This window comes from Rosa chinensis, chromosome 7, assembly GCF_002994745.2.
Source record: "Rosa chinensis cultivar Old Blush chromosome 7, RchiOBHm-V2, whole genome shotgun sequence".
Taxonomy (NCBI): Eukaryota; Viridiplantae; Streptophyta; class Magnoliopsida; order Rosales; family Rosaceae; genus Rosa; species Rosa chinensis.
Window position 1 is genome coordinate 39243323 of NC_037094.1, and position 19949 is coordinate 39263271.

General features: G+C 36.0%; 1 protein-coding gene across 1 annotated transcript; it reads left to right on the forward strand.

Moving 5' to 3' along the window:
• The first annotated feature begins 9668 nt into the window (after nucleotides 1-9668).
• Nucleotides 9669-14123, forward strand: LOC112177232 (ras-related protein RABD1). Its single transcript, XM_024315517.2, has 8 exons — nucleotides 9669-9827; nucleotides 9932-10004; nucleotides 10157-10204; nucleotides 10287-10334; nucleotides 10875-10946; nucleotides 11676-11831; nucleotides 12898-13001; nucleotides 13869-14123. Exons 1-8 carry the CDS (start codon nucleotides 9814-9816, stop codon nucleotides 13957-13959), a joined length of 606 nt encoding a protein of 201 aa, XP_024171285.1. The 5' UTR covers nucleotides 9669-9813; the 3' UTR covers nucleotides 13960-14123.
• Nucleotides 14124-19949: the final 5826 nt, after the last annotated feature.

A 19949-nucleotide genomic window follows, 5' to 3' on the forward strand; every position in this document is an offset into this window, starting at 1 on the left:
TTCTTTCCTAAGCTTAAGAACTCTTGCAAATGTCCCTTCTACTTTCTTTGAGTCTTCTGCCTTGGTTGGGTGTTCCCATTCAATTTCAACTATATTCCACATGTTTTCATCCTGAGAGTAGAGAAATGCCCTTATCATAATCTTCCATTGTGAGTAATCTTCATCATCAAACAAAGGCAAGCAGTTTATGGAGCTAGAGGCTCTGTCACATTCACCCAAAAAGAACAATTATTCTTGTGTCTAAGTCATCCCAAAAACGAACGCACTCTTTCTAAATATATGGAGGAGAAAACAAATCCTCAATAACCAAGACTTTACCCTAATTGGACTCCTAATAGGAACGGTCTTAAAAAAGATTTCCAATTAAAATAAACAAATCCTAAATCAATTTGATAGATCCTAAATCAATTTGGACTTCAACGGTGCGACTCAAACACATGGGAAATATCTTTTCGCACGATAAAGATTAAGTAACAGAAAGATACTTTCCTAAAGAGAACCACCTAAAACCTAAGACAAACTCGGGGATTGCAACACAGGTTGCAATCCCAGTGCATATGCTGACTCATGAGATGCAAGTACCTTTAGGGTTTCTCCGAGACCAGTTTGTAGGCTTCTTCAATGCTTTGTATGGGAATGCCAACACACCAAGTACAAATCTTGTACCTATAGGAGACACAATGAAATTTTCATTCTCCTACATTAGTAACTTACTACACAATAAAAAAATTAATTTCAACTGCAAAGTATTTTTTTTCCATTCTCCTGTGTCAGTAACTTATTTCATAGTAAAAAACTTCACTCCAACGCATTCAATTGAAATTGATACAAAGAAAGATAATTCTTCAGTCTAAAATATAATTATTTATATAATTACAAACTACAATTCATATTGTTTCCAGAATAAACTTCTAATACATTAAGAGTTCTTGGAATTCAAAACAAGGTAATTGTTGATGAAGGTGGAAGACCATTATGACTTTCTCCTTCAACAACAAATTTCCTTGTTCAAAAACATTACTACTCTAGTCCATATATATTTTACTATTAAACTTCCTTAAGATTAGATTGAGAGTAGTTTAGAACAAAAACAGAAACCTACTCTCATGACATTTACATTACCAGAACTCACCATATCAGTTTGTCAAAGTTCTGGGCTTTCTAGCGATACCCATACTGCGTAAATGGAGTTGAGATGATTGGAATACTACTTTATGGTTGGGTTGAAGTAACTTGTGTGATCTGCTCTACAAATGCTTGTGATATCGTGTCTATGTCTGAAAATTCAGCTTCTTTCATCCATTGACCCATTCTTGGAATTGCTTTTTGCTCCCCATCTTCAAGTTCCCTTCCATTAATGCCATCTGATTCCTTCTAAACTTTTCCATCTCTTCAGCCATCTTCTTCTCCCTTTTAGCAAGTTTAGATCTAATCCTTTCCTCTCTCGTAGCAACCTCAACCTTCTCCCTTTCAACTTTATTTCTTGTTCTTGCAGCCTCCAACCGTTGTTCCTCAAATCTAGCTTGGAAAGCTTTCCACAGTTCTTGAAATTGCCTCCTTTTCAGTATGAATGTAAGAAACATCCCGCCATTTGACTCATGCTCCAAGCCCGGTGCTTCTCTACCCCTAATAACTTCCCTGTATATATATATATATATCTTCTCTAACTAATGGAGTTATTTTAATATTCAACTTCTTTCTTTCCTCCTCGACATGTTCATATTTCATCTGCAATCAAGTAATACAGAGTATGAAGTAGTGATTCAATGGGCAGATACAATAGTTTAACAAGCTTGAACATCAACTGCAGTATAATAAATGGCAACATTATTTTCTACTATGACTGTTTTACTTTTACCATCTTATCTATCCTATACATTTTATATTTATTATAACATAACTTCATTTCAAAGAAAAGTGGAATATTTGTAAAAAAACTTGTAGTGGATATGACTTAATCCGCACTCTATTTAACATATCAATACTAAAATTATAATTTTCTACTATGATATGTTTATGATACTTTTCACTAATATCTATATGTATTAACAAGAATAATACAAAATGATATCCGTGTGAGATGCAAACATGTCACGTTCATATGTCAATTAAATATTTACACAACATCTGTGGGAAAGTAGCAATTGCTACAGATAACTGTGTAAAACTTCATACACATATCAGTGTCATTTTCACATTCCTTAATTCACTCTGATTTCTGTGTGTATTAACAAGAATAATACAAACTGATATTTGTGTGAGATGCAAACATGTCACGTCCATATGTCAATCAAATATTCACACAGACGTCCGTGAGATAGTAGCAATTTCTATAGATAACTGTGTAAAACTTCATATAGATATCAATGCATTTTCCATATTCACATGGGTGACAGTGTGAAAACTCATTGTAAAAGACGTCTGTATGAATGAAATTTAGTTTGCAAATTATAATTTTGTTGTTGTTAACAGATATCTGTGTATAAATAATTTACACAAATATCAGTATAAATTAAATACTTGGCACATAAAGACATTTGTGAGAACAAAAAGGCACACTGATTTCAGTGAGAAAATGTGTAAGCATGTGCTTGTGTAAGACCTAGGCATTCAGTTCTCACGGATGTTTGTTTCTATAAGTCAAAACCCACTGATTTTTTATCAGTGTGAGAGTCAGTGTGTTTAAATTCTGTGTGCGTTGTTGATTTTGGTAGGAGTAACATACAAGTTTGTGAAAATTTATTTTCACTATTGTAACTTGGTTTAATTGTATGTGAATGTGGTAAATTTATTGTCAATGTAGTAAATTTGGTTCAATTAATGTGGTGTTGTGTCATTTGAGACACTTGTTGCAAATGGTGTCTACGTCCATGCATTTGCATTACTGAATGCTGGATTGGGCCAACATTACTGTTATAGGCTTTGTCTGCCATTATTGGGCCTTTGTGACTGGACTTCTTGATTAGGTTGTTACAGTAAATGTTTTTTGAGACTTTTTTAGATGATGTCCTTACCATGTGAATTTTTTTGATATCTTCTATCATCTCCGATAAATTATCTCATGTCTTTGTGAATTACAAACTAAGTATCTAAAAATTATCCTCTTTCCATGCAACACCCGCACTAAAGAGAAAAAAAAAGCAATAACCTATGAGCAAGGAGCATGATAGAAGCATAAATGCGACGTTTATAATGTTTAACTCCCTATATTTTGCTAAGTTATTTCCTTTATCTTGGTCAATTTAACTTAGTGTTTTACAGGTGAAAATGAAGTCTCAAAGTCTAAAAATGGCTAAGGAAGGCACAAGTGGCCCATAAATGGAAAGAAATGAAGAAATGGAAGTTCTCCCAGTTTGACTAGGAAAAGGAATCTTAGTTGGAGTAGGAATCAGAACCTGACTTGGATTCAAACTCTTAAGTCGCGAAAATTAGAAGTTCTACTTGAACAGGGAGACCCAATTCTACTCAGATAAGGAATTCTAGTGTGACAAGGAGTCCCTATTGGATAAGGATTACTCAAGAAGGTTCCGGAAGAGTCCAGAATATTTTGGCAAAAGGAAGCAGTATTTGACTAGGAAACCTACTTGCATATGGAGTTCTACTCATACTAGGAGACCTGTGGAAGCTAGGAGAACCAAAGGAGTATTCATGAAGCATCTAGAAGTGGCGTGAAGGACATGTGAGAGGCATGTGATGGCAAAGAAATCCCAAATCGACACAAGTTATGCTTTAAAGTCAAATCCATTTCAGATTCGGAAATCTGCCTGTGCAGATCAGTCAACTTCAACGGAGTGTCATAAATCGCTCAAAGCTCAGAAAATTATAATCTTTATATGGTTGGAAAGCTACAGATGTCTAGTTTCCAGAACTTTTACAGCTCAGCGATATCTATTTTCTAGAAGAAGTTATGGCTGTTTAAGTGCACTGAGGTCAATCCTGCCGGAAAGCTGTTTTGTGTTAAAGAAATCCTAGATCAACAAGAACTTGGAGAAGTCAAGTTAGGAACGGATTGGGAGAGCTTTGGGACGTCCTCCTATATATACATAGTGTATTAGACGTCCAGGGTGAACAATTTTCTCCACAATTTCGATTTCTCACTTGTTTTCTCTCTAGTTTTCAGGTTTTCACAATCTTCAAGGAGCTTTGCCGTTCCATCTTCCTCCATTGCCGTGTTCATCACTTGTTGCGACACCTTTGAGCTGCTTTGGGTCTTTGGGACGTAATTAAGGATTGTTCATATGCTTTACCATACATATATTCACGGTTTGGTGTACTTGTTAGATAGAATTTCTGCTTTGGATTTTCTGTGTGAACCAAAACTATGATGTGACAAACCTGTTTTTGGATGCGATTTTGATGTGCTTTTTGATGTTTGATATGTTTATGTGTTCTTGATGTTGATTGATTGCTGAAATTAAAGAATAATAATCTGGTTTTACGCTTTATTACATGTTAACGATTTTCTAAGTCTGACAAACAATTAGGTTGACTTGCATGTAATTTGCTAGTAATTAGGGTTGATGCTTTGTGAACCTTAATTCAAATAAGTAGTAAAGGCTTGCTTTGAGTCGAAATCAGATTATACATGTGATGAATAGTTTTGACATGCTTGGATTCGCATGTTCATCAATTCTTTCTTAAACTTAATGATTTGAAAACGAATTTTCAACGTATGTGTGTATTCGGGTTTTCAAAATAAATTGATTTGGTGCTTTGCTATTTCGATTAACATAAGAAAGAAAGTTAAAAGGGACATTGGTTGCTTTGATCTTTGTGTCTTGATTGATGGTGTTCTTGGCAATTAATAAAGATTAAGAGATGCATGAATATGTTGTTCTTGAATTGTTCTTGATAAATTGTTTTCCAAAAATTCTTCTTTTCCCACCTTTGTATAGAAATGATTTTTGTTCTTTATTGTTTTCTGAAAATTTATGTTTTCAATCTTTAAAACCCCCCTTTGTTTCTTGATGTTTTTGTATATTTGTAAATAAATAAAATTAACTTAGAATTTTTAGGATGCATGTTCATATAAATAATAAAATAAATAATCTGAAAATAATTAATTAAATTCGTGAATAGTGTTCCGTGAATAGTATTTTGTGTATATGTGTTTCCTAATTTTTAGGGGTGTTTTCCTACATTTTAGGGTGTGCTCCTATTTTTTAGGGATTGGTTCCTAAATTTTAGGGAAAGTTGTTAGAGTTAGTTTTAAACTTGTATTCCTTGTTTGACTTGGTCAATAATTTGTTTTCTTAATAATTAAGTAATCATAATTAGTATATGACTAGTAATCCTTGTTGTATGTGGATTTCTAATATAACTATGACTTGTAAAATGTATTCTAGTAGGAGTAGGATTCCTAATCTAATTATAACTTGTATTTCTTTGTTTATTTCGAATTTTTTGTTTATATATATATATTTTAATTTCGTGACTTATACTTGTACAATATTGTTATTTTTGTTTCACATGTAAGTACCCTCAATCCCCGGCTTGAACGATCCCTGCTTATTCTATACTAACAACTACATTTTTCAGGGTTTAAATTGGCGATTGCTTTTGCATGCATCAGAGCACCGTCGAGCAACCTCGCCAACAGTGACAAGATTTAGGCCCAGTTTGGGATTGATTTTGGAGGTGCTTTTGAACCTGCTTCTGCTTTTGGGCTTATGCTATGCTGTTTGGTAAATTGTCTAGAAGCAGCTTTTGGTCCGAATTGATTCTCCTAGAAGCTGAAATTGAGAAGCAGCCAAGTACGAGCTTTGGGAAGCTGCTTCTGTGGAAACACGGAGTGAACAGGGATTGATTAAATGAAAGTTACTCTTTTTTCCTATTATGTCCTCATCTTTTCTATGACTTTACCTTGACCCAGAGAGGGTTTTGTTATGCTCAGCTTCTCTCTTCCCAGCCTCCTCTGCTGTCAAAACTCAAAACACATCTTCCCATCGATCTCTCCTGTGTCTTCAAAACCCGATTCCGTCGCTCCTCCGCCACACGCCCCAAACCCAAAGCATTCCTGGATCCCAGCTTCTTCAACCTCCTTTCGTACTTGGTAAGCTCCTCATCAGAACCACTCTCCACATCTTCCTTGTTTTTCCTCCTCCCAGCATATATTATCCCATTTATGGACGTGATATTTGTGATCTTGATATTCGTGGACCGAGATTTTCTGTTTTATGGTTGTCTAGGTATCTTATCTTGACGTGATGGAATGAATAATCGATCATTCGATCATAATCTAGTGTCAATCTGAAGCAGTAGATCATGCTGTCCCAAAAGTGAAGCAAAAACGAAGCCTTTGATCTGTGAAAGACGACTCATCTTCTGCAACTCCTCCTCAGTCAAGGACCTGTCGAAGATATCAAGGTTCTGCCTCATTCTTTCTTTGTTGTAGCTTTTCGCTACCATGCTCACCCCTTGCTCATATACCCATCTCAACGATATCTACAATTGAGGTGATAATACCTCGGGTCTGCCTGGACTTGACCATGGTGGCATAGCAATACAGGTTGTGTTCCTTTCCTCTTGACAATTTGTTGTATCATAACTATATTATAGTTATATGTTCTCTCAAATACTTCCAGACCAAAAGTACGGGTTTCTATATGAACAATTTGGGTGTTCTGCATTTGTGTGTGTATCCCCCCCCCCACCCACACACACACACAGTTTTGTAATTGCTGAGAGCAGTAAACTACTAAATTGGCTTCATGACAAAATCTGCAAAGATCAACATATTTGATCTTAAAATAACAGTACATGGTAAAGTATAAATTGTTTTGATATTGTGTGTATCAGTAAAATACAAAGGAATATCACATACACCTATGTTTTCTGCTATATACTTTCTACCTCAATATCCTATTTGCGTATCTACCTTGAGATTATTGTGTTTAAGGTTGGTTAATGAGAATGCTAGGTTATTGCTTGATAGCCTCAGTCATTTATAGTTTAGAATTTTCATTTGGTCCTTAAATCTTTTCTCTCATCCATACTATTCCAGCAGGTAATGAGAAGAGACTGTTTGGACCAAGTTACTACCATTATTCTGAAGTTCTCAAAGATTCTTATCCTCGAATTTGTTAAGCAGCTTTTAATTTTATTCAACAGCCTACTAATCTGGTTCAGGCAATGCAAATTCTCTATCATTTGAGGTCTGACTATTCACTATACACCACACTTGATCAAATGCGCAATCCAAGAGTTAAGGTATTACTTTTGATTGGTTATGATTCATGAATTTTTTGTGGTTTAGGCTATTTAGTCACTGATTACACTTTCTCTATTATGTTTACTCACACATGCTTTCATGCCAATCACGATGGTCATGTCTCATCTTTGCTATATATCACTACATTCCCTACTCAATTATCCCCTGTCATACGAATTACTACTTCTTTAAAACACATTAAGATTTTGTTAAACAGCGACAAGGGTGGCACGTAGCCCACCATTGTACCGATATTGTCCCAACTTAACCACCCGATAGGTGTTGGGTTTTAATCACAAAAGGCCTCGGTTCAATTGGGTGAGATCCACCAACTTATAAGTTATATTTTATTTGTCACTTTTCTAATGTGGGATCTTTCATCTCCAACATGCCCCCTCAAGTGCAACCTAGCTCTAGGTATGCACGTTGAATTAATTGACAAACCAATTCCCACATTGGAAATTGGGACACAAGTCTCATATTGGAGACTTGGCCAATATAACAATCCAAGGCCCACATCGAACACTTGGTAATAATCCAATCGGAATTTTCTGATGGCAATATAAGGAACCCAAATTCGGGCCCATGACAATTGGAGACGCAATTGGAGAGAGACCAGCTCTGATACCATGTTAAATAGCGACAAGCGTGGCACGTAACCCACCATTGTACCGATATTGTCCCAACTTAACCACCCGATAGGTGTTGGGTTTTAATCACAAAAGGCCTCGGTTCAATTGGGTGAGATCCACCCACTTATAAGTTATATTTTATTTGTCACTTTTCCAATGTGGGATCTTTCATCTCCAACAGATTTTATGTTTTTTATTGGATAAGGCCGTCGATGTGCAGACTTGGTGAATACATATCAACTATGTAGATATCAAGTATTTCCATCATTCAGAATTTCAAATAATGACTAGATTGCTCATTAATCTTTCATAGTTACAGGAAGATCATGGGAATTGTTAAAGCAATTTGCAAAGATCGACGTCCTTGTAATGTCACCACTCAAGTGGGTTTACCCAAGTTGGAGTTCCACTCAGCTAAAACATGTTAGGCACTCGGGTTGTGTTTGTATATAACCGTGCCTTATGTATCTGATAGGCTTGTTTAATGTAATACACATCTATTTGTTGCACTCACATAATTAGGTTGACAATGCGGACTTTCTTAAGGAACTGCAATAAGCGAGAGTGATTGCATGAAGTGGAAGTATCCGAATAGTCCTTTCTCATATGAATAAGATGTAATTATGTTTGTCCTAGTTTATGCTAGTAGTAAAAATCTTTTCTCCTACGGTTCATTGCTCTTTTCTTTTGTTGTATTTGGAGAAGTTTAGGCAGTATGTCCCCTTCTCCCTATAATTTGTATTCTGTTTTTATCAATGGTAATTTTCTTATGGAGCCTACTTGTATTCTCATTTTGTTGATTTCTACAACTTATCTATGAATCATTTTGATGATTTCTACAACTTTCTTTTGTCCTGAAATGATGGTTGTTTATGACAACATGTTCAGGGGTAGCAAGTGAAGAGACTAGTGAAGAGATGGAGGATAATGAATATGATGGAGATGGTTCGGGAAGACAAGAAATAGAGATGTTAAGAAATGCAATTGCACAAAGTCTAATAAATGCATCTACTTAGCATTTAGTTGCAAATTTCAAGTGACTTTAATTTATTTTGTGTAATGGTTCCTGTTGAACTATGGTTGGGAAATTAATCTAAATATTCTAGACTTATTTTGTGTAATAGTAAAACATAATATGCATATTGAAGAGTGTAAAGTAAATATTTTATTCAGTCCAACAAAGGGTACACGAATAATACCTGAGAAATTTTTTTATTTGGTATAGTTACATAATCAAAAAACAAAATTATGATCAATATTAGCATATCTTAGCATGTATGCCCATTAATTATCAAAGCCAAAACACTTTTGCTTTGCAACTTACCAAACACCTACAAATTGCTTTTCGTTCTCACAACACTTTTAAAAACAGTTTACCAAACACCTCAACTGCTTCTTCTCACAGCAAGTTCGGAAGTGCTTCCTCTCCCAACACAGCAATCCCAAACTAAGCCTTAGACGAGAGAGAGGTGAGAGAACACCCTTCGCCATTGAGGCTACAAAAACACCACCGATCGGAACTAGCTGCCGTCGAGAGGAGAAAAGAAATATCTTAAAATATCCAAAATAGAGCATTTGAGCAAATTACCAAAGCATTTGAGCTAAGTATTCAAATTATAAATTATACAAACTTTATAATTTGAGGTCGCTCTTATGGACAATTTTTCGTATCGACCCGAAGAACATTAATCCTAGGGGAGATATTCTACGTCATCTTCTCAATTTTGGTGAAACGACACAGCAGCAGCAACAGCACCAGCAAGGTCCAAAATTGGCTACTCTAAGCAATAATTGCGTGGTGACATCATCTAAAAAAAAAAAAAAAAAATTATTTGTCTTAAGTAGTTGAGTGTCGTGAGCAGAGGTGAGAGAGAGAGAGAGAGAGTTTTCGGTCGTGAAATTTGCTGTCTTCAAATTAAAGCCGCGCCGAAACACCCAAACTCTTTGTCGGCAGAAATCGAATCAATCATCATGAGCAACGAATAGTAAGCCACACACTTTCCTTCTTCCTCCCAAGCAATCCCCTCTATTTTCTTCTTTCTTTTTTTTTTTCGATTATTTACGAATATACTTTTCGTTTCGGTTTCAGTGATTACTTGTTCAAGCTCTTGCTAATTGGGGACTCCTCCGTCGGAAAATCGTGTTTGCTTGTCAGATTCGCTGTGAGTTTGAATCTCCCTTAGACTTTGTTTTCTTCTTTATCGAATATGTCACCTAGTTTTGTTTCTGTGATTTTTTTTGGGAGAGATAGCAATGTTGAGGTTCTGAGGTTCATTTTGCTGTATTTTGGTTGTTTCTTTTGGTTTTGTTTCAGGACGATTCCTATGTGGACAGCTACGTCAGCACCATTGGAGTTGATTTTGTGAGTACATATATATATATATATATATATATATCTGTATACCTTTGTTATTTATGATTCATATTTTGTTGTTCATTTTCAGAAAATCAGGACTGTGGAGCTGGATGGGAAGACTGTCAAGCTGCAGATTGTGAGTAGGAGTTGCTTTGTTTTCCACTTTGGTGGTTTTTGCCTATTGAATGAAGCAAATAATATTAAATGGGAAGGCAGTTAATTTTCAATTAGTTTTACATGTGTGTGTGTGTTTGGGCAACATTAAAAGTATTGTCGACGGTATATTTGGTTCTAGTTTGTTGGCCTTTTAGTCTAGTGGATCAGAATTAGTTTGTTTAAAAATGCTCCTTGAAGTGTGTGTGAGAACAGGATATAATAAGTTCTCTATTTTGCATGCCTTTGCTTCAGTGTCGTTGGGGATCATAGATTTTAGATGCGAGCACTTTCTTTTGGTAATCATAAATTCTTCATTATTGTCATGACAAAATTGTGCTAACAAAGTTTAAATATGAACTTGTGAAAGTTCTGACGCATTTGAGATGTGAGTTATCAGAATTGATTTTGGGAAGTTTATAACAGAAAGTATGTGCAATGCCTAACTATAGAGTCTGTTCAATCTCACTTGCTCGGCAATCTAGTTGGCAGTTAAAGTATTCTTGTTTTTCTTTTATTATAGTGGGATACTGCTGGACAAGAGCGATTCAGGACCATAACAAGCAGTTACTACCGAGGAGCCCATGGGATAATTGTAAGATTTTCTTGCTTTCTTTTATTTGCTTATTCTTTTTTTTTCCCCCCTGGCTAGGGGTTAGGTTGAGGAAAACTCAAGGGTAAGAATACATCTTGAGCTTGTGGTAGTATCATTGTATACCAATGATTTTGTTACTGGTTTCTGCCTTCCAAGTTGCTGTTTCTTGTGCAATTAATCAAGATGTTTCAGATACAGATGTAGCTGCAGCTGTTTTTATTATCAAAAACGTGTAATTAAATTTTTTTTTTCCCTTCACCATTGTGATCCAGTCCATGAAGCACTAGAACTTGGCTTGTTAATTGAAAATTTTGGTCTCTGAGATTTTTTAAACTAAGCAGTAATATGACTTGAAACAGTACCAAATTTTTGAATAGAAAATTTTTAGCAAGTGAGTAGGACATATCCGTATTATCTTGTTGTAAGACCACATAGTAAACATCTACATGCTTACTAAGCCACTACAACTGATGAATCAAACATGCATGTCAGGTCACTATAAGTGTTAAAGATTACTGATAGTTTACTACTACTTTGCTGTATATATCTAAGAGTACTTTTGAAGCTGTTCTGCAACATTAACTATGGGTCAATTTTGGATCTTACCACCAGTCGAAATACCAGTATCTTATATTGATAAGGAAGATGAAGTGGTAGTTTCTCATAATAATGTATGGGTTCACTCTTTTTTGTAATGAAAGAGTCTTACTTGTATGGGGGCTGTAACAGATTGTCTATGATGTTACTGAGATGGAGAGCTTCAATAATGTCAAGCAGTGGCTGAATGAGATTGACAGATATGCAAATGAAAGTGTGTGCAAGCTTTTAGTGGGAAATAAATGTGATTTAGTTGAGAACAAGGTTGTTGACACGCAAACAGGAAAGGTAATAATAAATTTTATTTCATGGACATTGATTAATTTTTTGCTTTTCTGAAGGTTTAAATTCTTTATAGATGCTGATTCTGATCTCCACACATTTTTTGGGCAATTTATATGATCAGTCTCCTAAATGCAACAAACCCTCTGCAATTGATGTTCTTAAACATGGTAGAGGAATTTATGTTACCTTTATGTGTATCTATTAGCATGCACCCCTGATCCAGTAGACATGATATTTTGACTTGCTGGTTTTGTTCAAGATTCTATATGTCTTTCTTATTGATCTAAGATTTATTTATTTAATTTGTAATACTTAAGGATCATGAATATGGGGGTTATGGTTAATGCGTATTTGACATATTTTTGTTTCAGCTCTCAAAAGTAGTTCCCCACTCTAATGTATTCTAGCATCTACTTTGATTGTAGCTATTGTAGTCAAGGATCTCTGATCGTCTAAAGGATGTGAAATTAAAATAAATGAAGGAATTTAACTTAGCATTCAGTGCTACTTCATTATTAGCAATGCAAAAAGGTCGCTAAGCTTTAATCTGGTCAGGACCTTCACTACAATTAGGTATCTGTTCATATGATTCAGTCTTACACCCTTTCGATTCCCAGACCTTGGTGACTCTAGACTTTCTCCATCTTTCCCTACCTTTCAGACCTGTTCAGCCCCTTGACAATCTACTCTTTCTGAATCCTTTACCTCAGGCGGTGCATGAGTGGAGCTTGTACTGTACTATCCTATTTGGGCTGCTAGCCAATTTCGGTAATTACCACATGGTTCCGAGCCCTCTCTTTCTCTTTTCTATCTATTTTTCACGAGTCTTTTCACAATGAACTTGTGTATGAGGAGAGAGAGGGGTGGGGTGTTTGTTTTGCAAGAAATGGGGTGCCTCCCTAACGGTGTCTATAATATCAGTATGTATGTTTTCTGTCTTAATGCATATTGCTGCAGATCTGAAAGCGATCAATGTGTTTATGGAAAGTTGAAGTCTATCAGATGAAAGAGATTAATAACTTCTGGTTCATGTTTAAACTTTTTTTTCTCATGTCTAAATGAGCTGTAGGCTTTAGCTGATGAGCTTGGTATCCCTTTCCTCGAGACAAGTGCTAAAGACGCTATCAATGTTGAGCAGGCTTTCTTGACCATGGCTGGCGAGATAAAGAAAAAGTAAGATCACTAGTAAACTCTTTCATGCTATGAACTCTACGGTGACAGCTTCATTTTTTTATACTCCCATTCCACAATAATAGCTCTGATGAGGACATCATAGCCAAACCTTTTAAGGTTTATGAGCGAAAGAAATGGAAAAAGAGAGCAGCTAGTCATTCCCTTTCCATATGGTTTGATTAATTGCTTTCATTCTAGAAGTCTCTAGGCAGGTGTCTTTCAGTTTCAGTTTGGGTCAGTTTCAGTGTGGAATTTTAAGGTTTCTTTATTATTTCAGTTTCAGTCAGGAGTTTAAATTCCTTTATTAGGTCTTTTATGCTTCTGTTTTGTGAAGTGTAACTGCCCTAGCTATGAAAGAGTCTTTAATGCTAGTTAATGAGCTATCTGCTCAAATATAAATAAGTGTAAGTGCCAAGTGGCCAGATATGTCGTGATGAATAAAAATTTCGGAGTGTTTCTGAGTTTTGCAGAGATTGGTGTGTTGGTGTGAAGCCTTGTGTGTGAGTGAGAAACCTGGGAGGGAATCCTAGTTCTTAGTTTTCACTTTCTACCCTACAAACCTGTGTGTTAAAGCCCTATACCTTAGAGTTTGTTGATCCTGGTGCCTAGGCAGTGATTATACTGCATCAAGCTCTAAAGGTGATGGTAAAATAGATCACATAGCATGTTTCTTCTTTGAACACCAACTACCCTAAAAGAAGATGAGGCTGATATTTCATAACTATTTGTTTTGGTCCATCATTGACTTCCAAGGTAATAGGGAGTTGAGTTTTAGAAAAATTATCCTGATACCCATTTATCTCAATGATCTTTACTAGATTGTGGTTGTACTTGTTTGTAATCTCTTCCATTTAAAATTTCTTGCAGAATGGGCAACCAACCAACTGCTAACAAGTCAAGTGAAACTGTTCAAATGAAGGGGAATCCCATTCAGCAGAATAGCAATTGTTGTGGTTAGCCGTTCCTAGTGCCAACTCTGTTGTAAAAACTTGTAAGACAGTGAAACTATGTTGACCGTGTTGTCTGTGGATCTTTCAGAAACAATAACACATTGACTGGTACCCTTCCCATTAGGACAAAGATGCAATTATGTGGTTATTTACCTACATCATTTCTCCATCATATTCAACGTTGTAGAAATCTAGATGAACTAAACTAGGCATGTTAACCCCAGAGAGGGGCATGGTAGGCCCAATCTGCTCTTTTTCAACTGTTTTTTTTTCCCTTGGTTAAATAAATTCATACACTAGCAGGAGCAGTTCTTCTCTAATTAATGGAACCGAGGCTCATTCCAAAGGTTGGAGAGCAAGAAGTTATTGTCAGTCTGTCCTACAGTGTGTTCAGGTATATTGGTCTTCCAATATGATGTTATCTAAGGAAGTATCTTGAAATTGAGCAAAGGCTTAGACCTTTACAGTGCTCTGGAGTAGCTTGGTCTTCCTTCCCCTGATCATTACTGGGGCACTTCATCCTCTCAAGAACCATTTGCAGTTTGTTGATCCAACTCTCTACCATAGTCAGATTAGTGTACCAGTGAAGATCTTAGCTCCGAGTTGTCTAGCTTGCTCTAAACTACAATTGGGACTAGAGCTCCGGAGTGCTGCTATAAAGCGCTCAAAAAACCGCTCCAAGGGGCTTGCTGCCCATGTAAGAGCTCATCCTCCTCTGTAGGTGGCTAGGTGCACGAGGTTAGCATCTAGGAGGCATAATACCTGAGGAAGAACCGAAGTAAGGAAATTGAAGAGAAACAACACCTGGACACGTACCTTAGGCTATCTCTAATTTGAAATGTACTATTCATCTAAATAGTAATGTTTATAATTTTTCCACCTCTAATCGTTTGAGGTCTAAATTATAGATTTTTATATATTTTATTATTTTTAATATATATAGGAGCTGTAATTTGAGTTTTGAATCAATCATGCAACATGTGACAAAAGAAAATTTCTAGAGAGAAAGGGTCTAAATTTTCTCTAACCCAGCCACTATTTTGAGAGTCTACCGGCCCCGTCTCTACCTCCATCACCAACCCCACCCCTTCAATCCCGTCCACCCCATCCACCCCTTCAATCACCTTCTTGTTCCTCTCTCTTTTCCACCTGTTTCACCCATTTACCATTTCTCTACCTCTCCACACCATACTGCTCTTACAGGCTTTTTATTGATGAGAACAGCTCTCATCTTCACCGCCTTCACCCCATCTCCACCCCTTACATTCCGCATCCCTACAGCCCAATTATGCTATTTTGTCACCAATTTTCTACTCCTCTAGTCCAGATCTACCTTTGAAATTGTCCATGTCCTCTTTGGATGGAATTGGTTGCTAGTGCTTCCGGATTTGCTTCGTTCTCCACCACCGCTAAACAAACTTACGCCCGTTGGCAAATTTTCGTTCCCCATCAACGAGTGGCTCGATTTTTGCAATCACACTCTGCTACCCTTGGTGTTTCTTGGGCATCTTAACTAAATGGTGGTCTAAATATAGACCAAGATATGGACTTTAGACTTTCATGGAACATTTTTGTAATAGAATCCATGATTGGAGATGAGTTTTGTTCAATCATGGTCTATAATATTGACTTTAAACCTTCTATTGGAGAAGGCCTTACACTTGATTATCATACCACCACCGAAGAATATAAAGGAGAGCGATTTCATGAGGAGGTTGATTACTTCGTAGATTGGCTTTGAGAATAGATTTTTTTTTTTTTTGTTGGTTTGGGGGACGACGATGAGTTTAGTTCTCTATTAAATTCATTCCCTGTAAGTTGGTGAGCGGAAATTATTCTTCATTCTTTCATTGAATTCTAGTTGGACGTGAGCATCACAATTGTGTCCATTTTGAGAAGGTGATTAATTACATATAAGTGCATCTTTGAATGTTTTTTAAGTCATAAGGCCACTAACTAATTTTTTCCCTCATAAGGCCACTAGATTAAAAAAAGTGTTATATTTTGAATATAAAAATTATCATATTTACATAAATGCCACTAGAGTAAAAAGTCAACAATCATTCTCTCTCTCCTCTTCGGCGAGGTCTCCGGCCAACTTCCTGCGGGTCTCTGGCCGACCTCCGGCTAACTTTTGACGGGTCTCCGGCTGACCTCCGACCAACTTCCGGCGAACTCCGGTGACCACAAAAGCTACTGTCACTATCACGAAAAGCTACTGTCACTAGCAACAAAAGCTACTCAGGTGAGATTTCCGGCAACCTCCGGCAAGGTCACAAAAGTTACTGTTACCAGCAACAAAAACTACTGTCACCAACAAAAGCTACTGTCACCAATAAGCAATCTAAAAAGCTACTATCATAGGTACAGAGAGCTACTATAACACACGTACAAAGCTACTGGACCAGTAGCTACTGACGAAAAGCTACCATAAAACATGTACAAAGCTATTAGACTATTAATAAAAAGCTACTGATATAGGTATAGAAAACTATTATAACACATGTACAAAAGCTACTGGATCAGTAATAAAAAGCTACTGATGTATGTACAGAAAACTACTATAACACATATACAATGCTACTAACATAAATACTGATTACACAAAGCCAGCTTAATATACATGTTGATAGTGTAACACAAATTCCAAATAAGAAATGCTAGAGATATAAATCATAACAAGAAGAAAATTGAATTTCATTCATGATCATACTTTTTCAATTTGATAAGCTATTGACAAAAGACCACTTGAAATCAATCAAAACGAAAACAAAAAAGTTACTGACATCAGATTGAAAAGATACTAACATAAGAATAGAAAGATACTATCACTGTGTTGAAATACAACTACAACAGTGCTATTGACTTGAATTCAATCAAAACGACGGGAAAAAAAAGAAGGCTACTGGCATCAACTTAAAAATATACTACAGTAGTCATAGAAAGCTACTATTTATGTATTGGAAAGCCGCTATAACAATCATGGAGATAAGACTTGAAATCAATCCAAATAAAAACAGAAAAATTACTGACATCAGCTTGAAGAGATACTAACATAGGCATATAAATCTACTATCACTGTGTTGAAAAGGCACTATAATAGTTATAGAGAGGTATTGACTTGAGATCAATCAAAATGAAAATAAGTTCACAATACTTGTTCATCTCTACAGATCCACAATACTTATTCATCACTACTTTCAACTTCACTATACTTGCAAGTATAAGGCCTTCTCTCTCGGAGAAGATTAAAAGAGGCCAAATCCAAACAAAATTCTGAATAGTCCATCAAAGGCCATATCCTTTAGCTCTCCCAACAAATCTGATAGTCCATCATCTAGCTTCGCCTTTTCTACCTGTTAAGCCAACAAGGAATATGAGACACATGATCAATACATTAGGAAAAGGAAATAAACCACATGCATGTGATTCCTATATTAAGAAGCAAAGTGATTCAATTAAACAGAGAGTAGAAAGAGAGTTGGAGAACCATGAAATTTGACCACAATGATAAGAAACAAGCCATATATCCAACTACATCATATTGCAAATACTTTACCAATCAAGCAATTTCAATCCATACACAATTTCAAATCCAAAGCTCAAAATTCACCTTCCAGTCTATCTTTCTTGCTCATCATAGCTCACTATTTCTCTCTCCTTGCCGGCTGAAATTGACGCTATCAAAGGCATCCCAAGCCTTCTGCACAAACTTCTAAATAACAGAGTCGTCGACGCCGACGTCGAGCTCCACAGTGAAGGCCCTCAGCTGCGGCGGTGCCGTTTAGTGTTGAGATGTCTCCAAGACTCCTCTCGCCTCATGACTGGTAGCAGCGACTACACCGCAAAGCTTTGGAATGTTCCAACTGGCGAGTAGCTATTCTCCTTCGATTTCAAATGTCCGGCTAGATCCGTTCAGCTCTCCGTCGTCGTCATCTTCAAAAACCCTAGCTTTTCACAATGCAAAAGAAAGGAAGAGGAGAGGAGAGGAGATGCAGTTCTGATCGGCGTTGTGCTTCAGAAATCAACTGGCATCTTGACGAACACCGACGAGCGGGTCCACCGAGTCGACGAGCACTGTGACGAAAGTCGCCGTTGTCCTGCAAGATCGAGTTGAGATTCGAATGAGAGAGAGAGATGAGGATGCGATTTGTTTTTGAAACAGATAAGCTCTACCACATAAGATGAGAGAGAGAGAGGGAGAGGTGAGGGCAAAATAGGTATAGGCTAAAGAGAAGCTGACATTTTCAGGCTCTAAAGTGGCCTTATGAAGACAAAAAATGTTAGGTGGCCTTATGGCTAATTAAAGTTTGAGAATGACACTTATGAGTAATTTTCTAATAGGCTTAATTGTCAAAATACTCCCTAAACTTGGCTATAATTGTTAGTTTACTACCCCAACGTGCAATTGAGGAAATTTAACTTCTAAACGTGACAAAAAAATTTCAATTTACATCATCTCTGTTAATTGTAACTTTTTTTACTCAAATGCGAGTCATGTGCCCTGCAAATGAGGAATATAATAGTCATTTTATAATAATAATTTTTTTAAACCAATTTACGTTAAAACAAAATATATTTTTTTTGAGTGGAGGCTTATGACCTTTCACTTATTAACACGCGCACCTTGTGCAATGTTTTTAAAAAATAAATTACACTATTCTACTAATAAGAAGAAAAATTAAAAATTATGAAATTTATTTTGTCATTCACCAATATCTACTAATTTAATAGACAAATAGAGTTGGAATAATTTTCACTCATCATCAATTACAACATTTATCTGATTATGTGCTAATCTTTAATATTTTTCTTCTTATTGGGATACTGGAATGTAATTTAATAAAAATGTGTAGTATGTGGGTTGATAAGTAGGTGGCCCATATATCTTCACTCTAAAAACTTTGTTTTTCATTTCATGTATATTTGTTAAAACAGAAGAAGAAAATAAGTATTATAAAATGACTAGGTTACCCCTCATGTGTATGGTACACATCTCATATTTGGATGGAAAAAAGTTACGTCAGATGAAACATGTTCCCAAAATTATGATTTATTTAAAAAAAAAATTCATTTAAGGTTTTAGTGTATCGTCATATGAAACACATTCTAAAAATCATGCTCTACGAATGATGAACTTATGGTACAAGAGAATTTCAAGAAAAAGTAGTGTTAACAATGTTTAACATGTTTCGACATTGTCATTGCATTTCACGGGTGCCCCCCATACCACCTTTCAATGTGCCAAACCATCCAAACCCTAATTCTATTCAAATTGTCATATTTGTTGATCTCACGATTGATATAGCATTATCTTCAGAATGTACTCCAACAGACAGAATACCATAATCTATAATGAATTTTTTGTACTTTTATGAGTTTCAAAGTCAACAAGCAATAAATTCATAAAAAGAATCCCTCCGATATTTCAATGTTCCACATCAAGCATATTTTAAAAGTCATGATTTATGAATAGTATGCTCATCGCACAAGTGAATTTCAAATAATACATGTAATTCAGAATATGACCCCATAACACGTCCAAACTATGTTAATCGTTATTTTTACTCAAATTATTCTATGCCATAAACAGATAAACTCGTTGTTAGTAAAGCACCATTAGATACTTTTTTTTTGAGAATATTTCATAATGCTATTCCCAATTACTTGAAAATATCGACCTTTGTTTCCTCTAAGTAATAACTTATGTTGCGGACGTGACTCATTAGTTACATTTCATCATCTAAAATCTAAATATATATATTATTTAACCATTCATCTGTTTATCTATTATTATTTATTATAAACTTAAATTACAAGTACCAGAAAACTAAAATATAGATGCACCTAGAGCAATAAAGCTGTTCTCCCATAACTCGAGTAGAGGAAGTCCATTTTAAACGGATTCTAGCTCATTTCAAAGGGGAACATCCTTGAAAGGTTTCAGCTCGGGCTGTGAGGCCAAGCCTTTTGAGGCTCTATCTACTGATCACCGGTG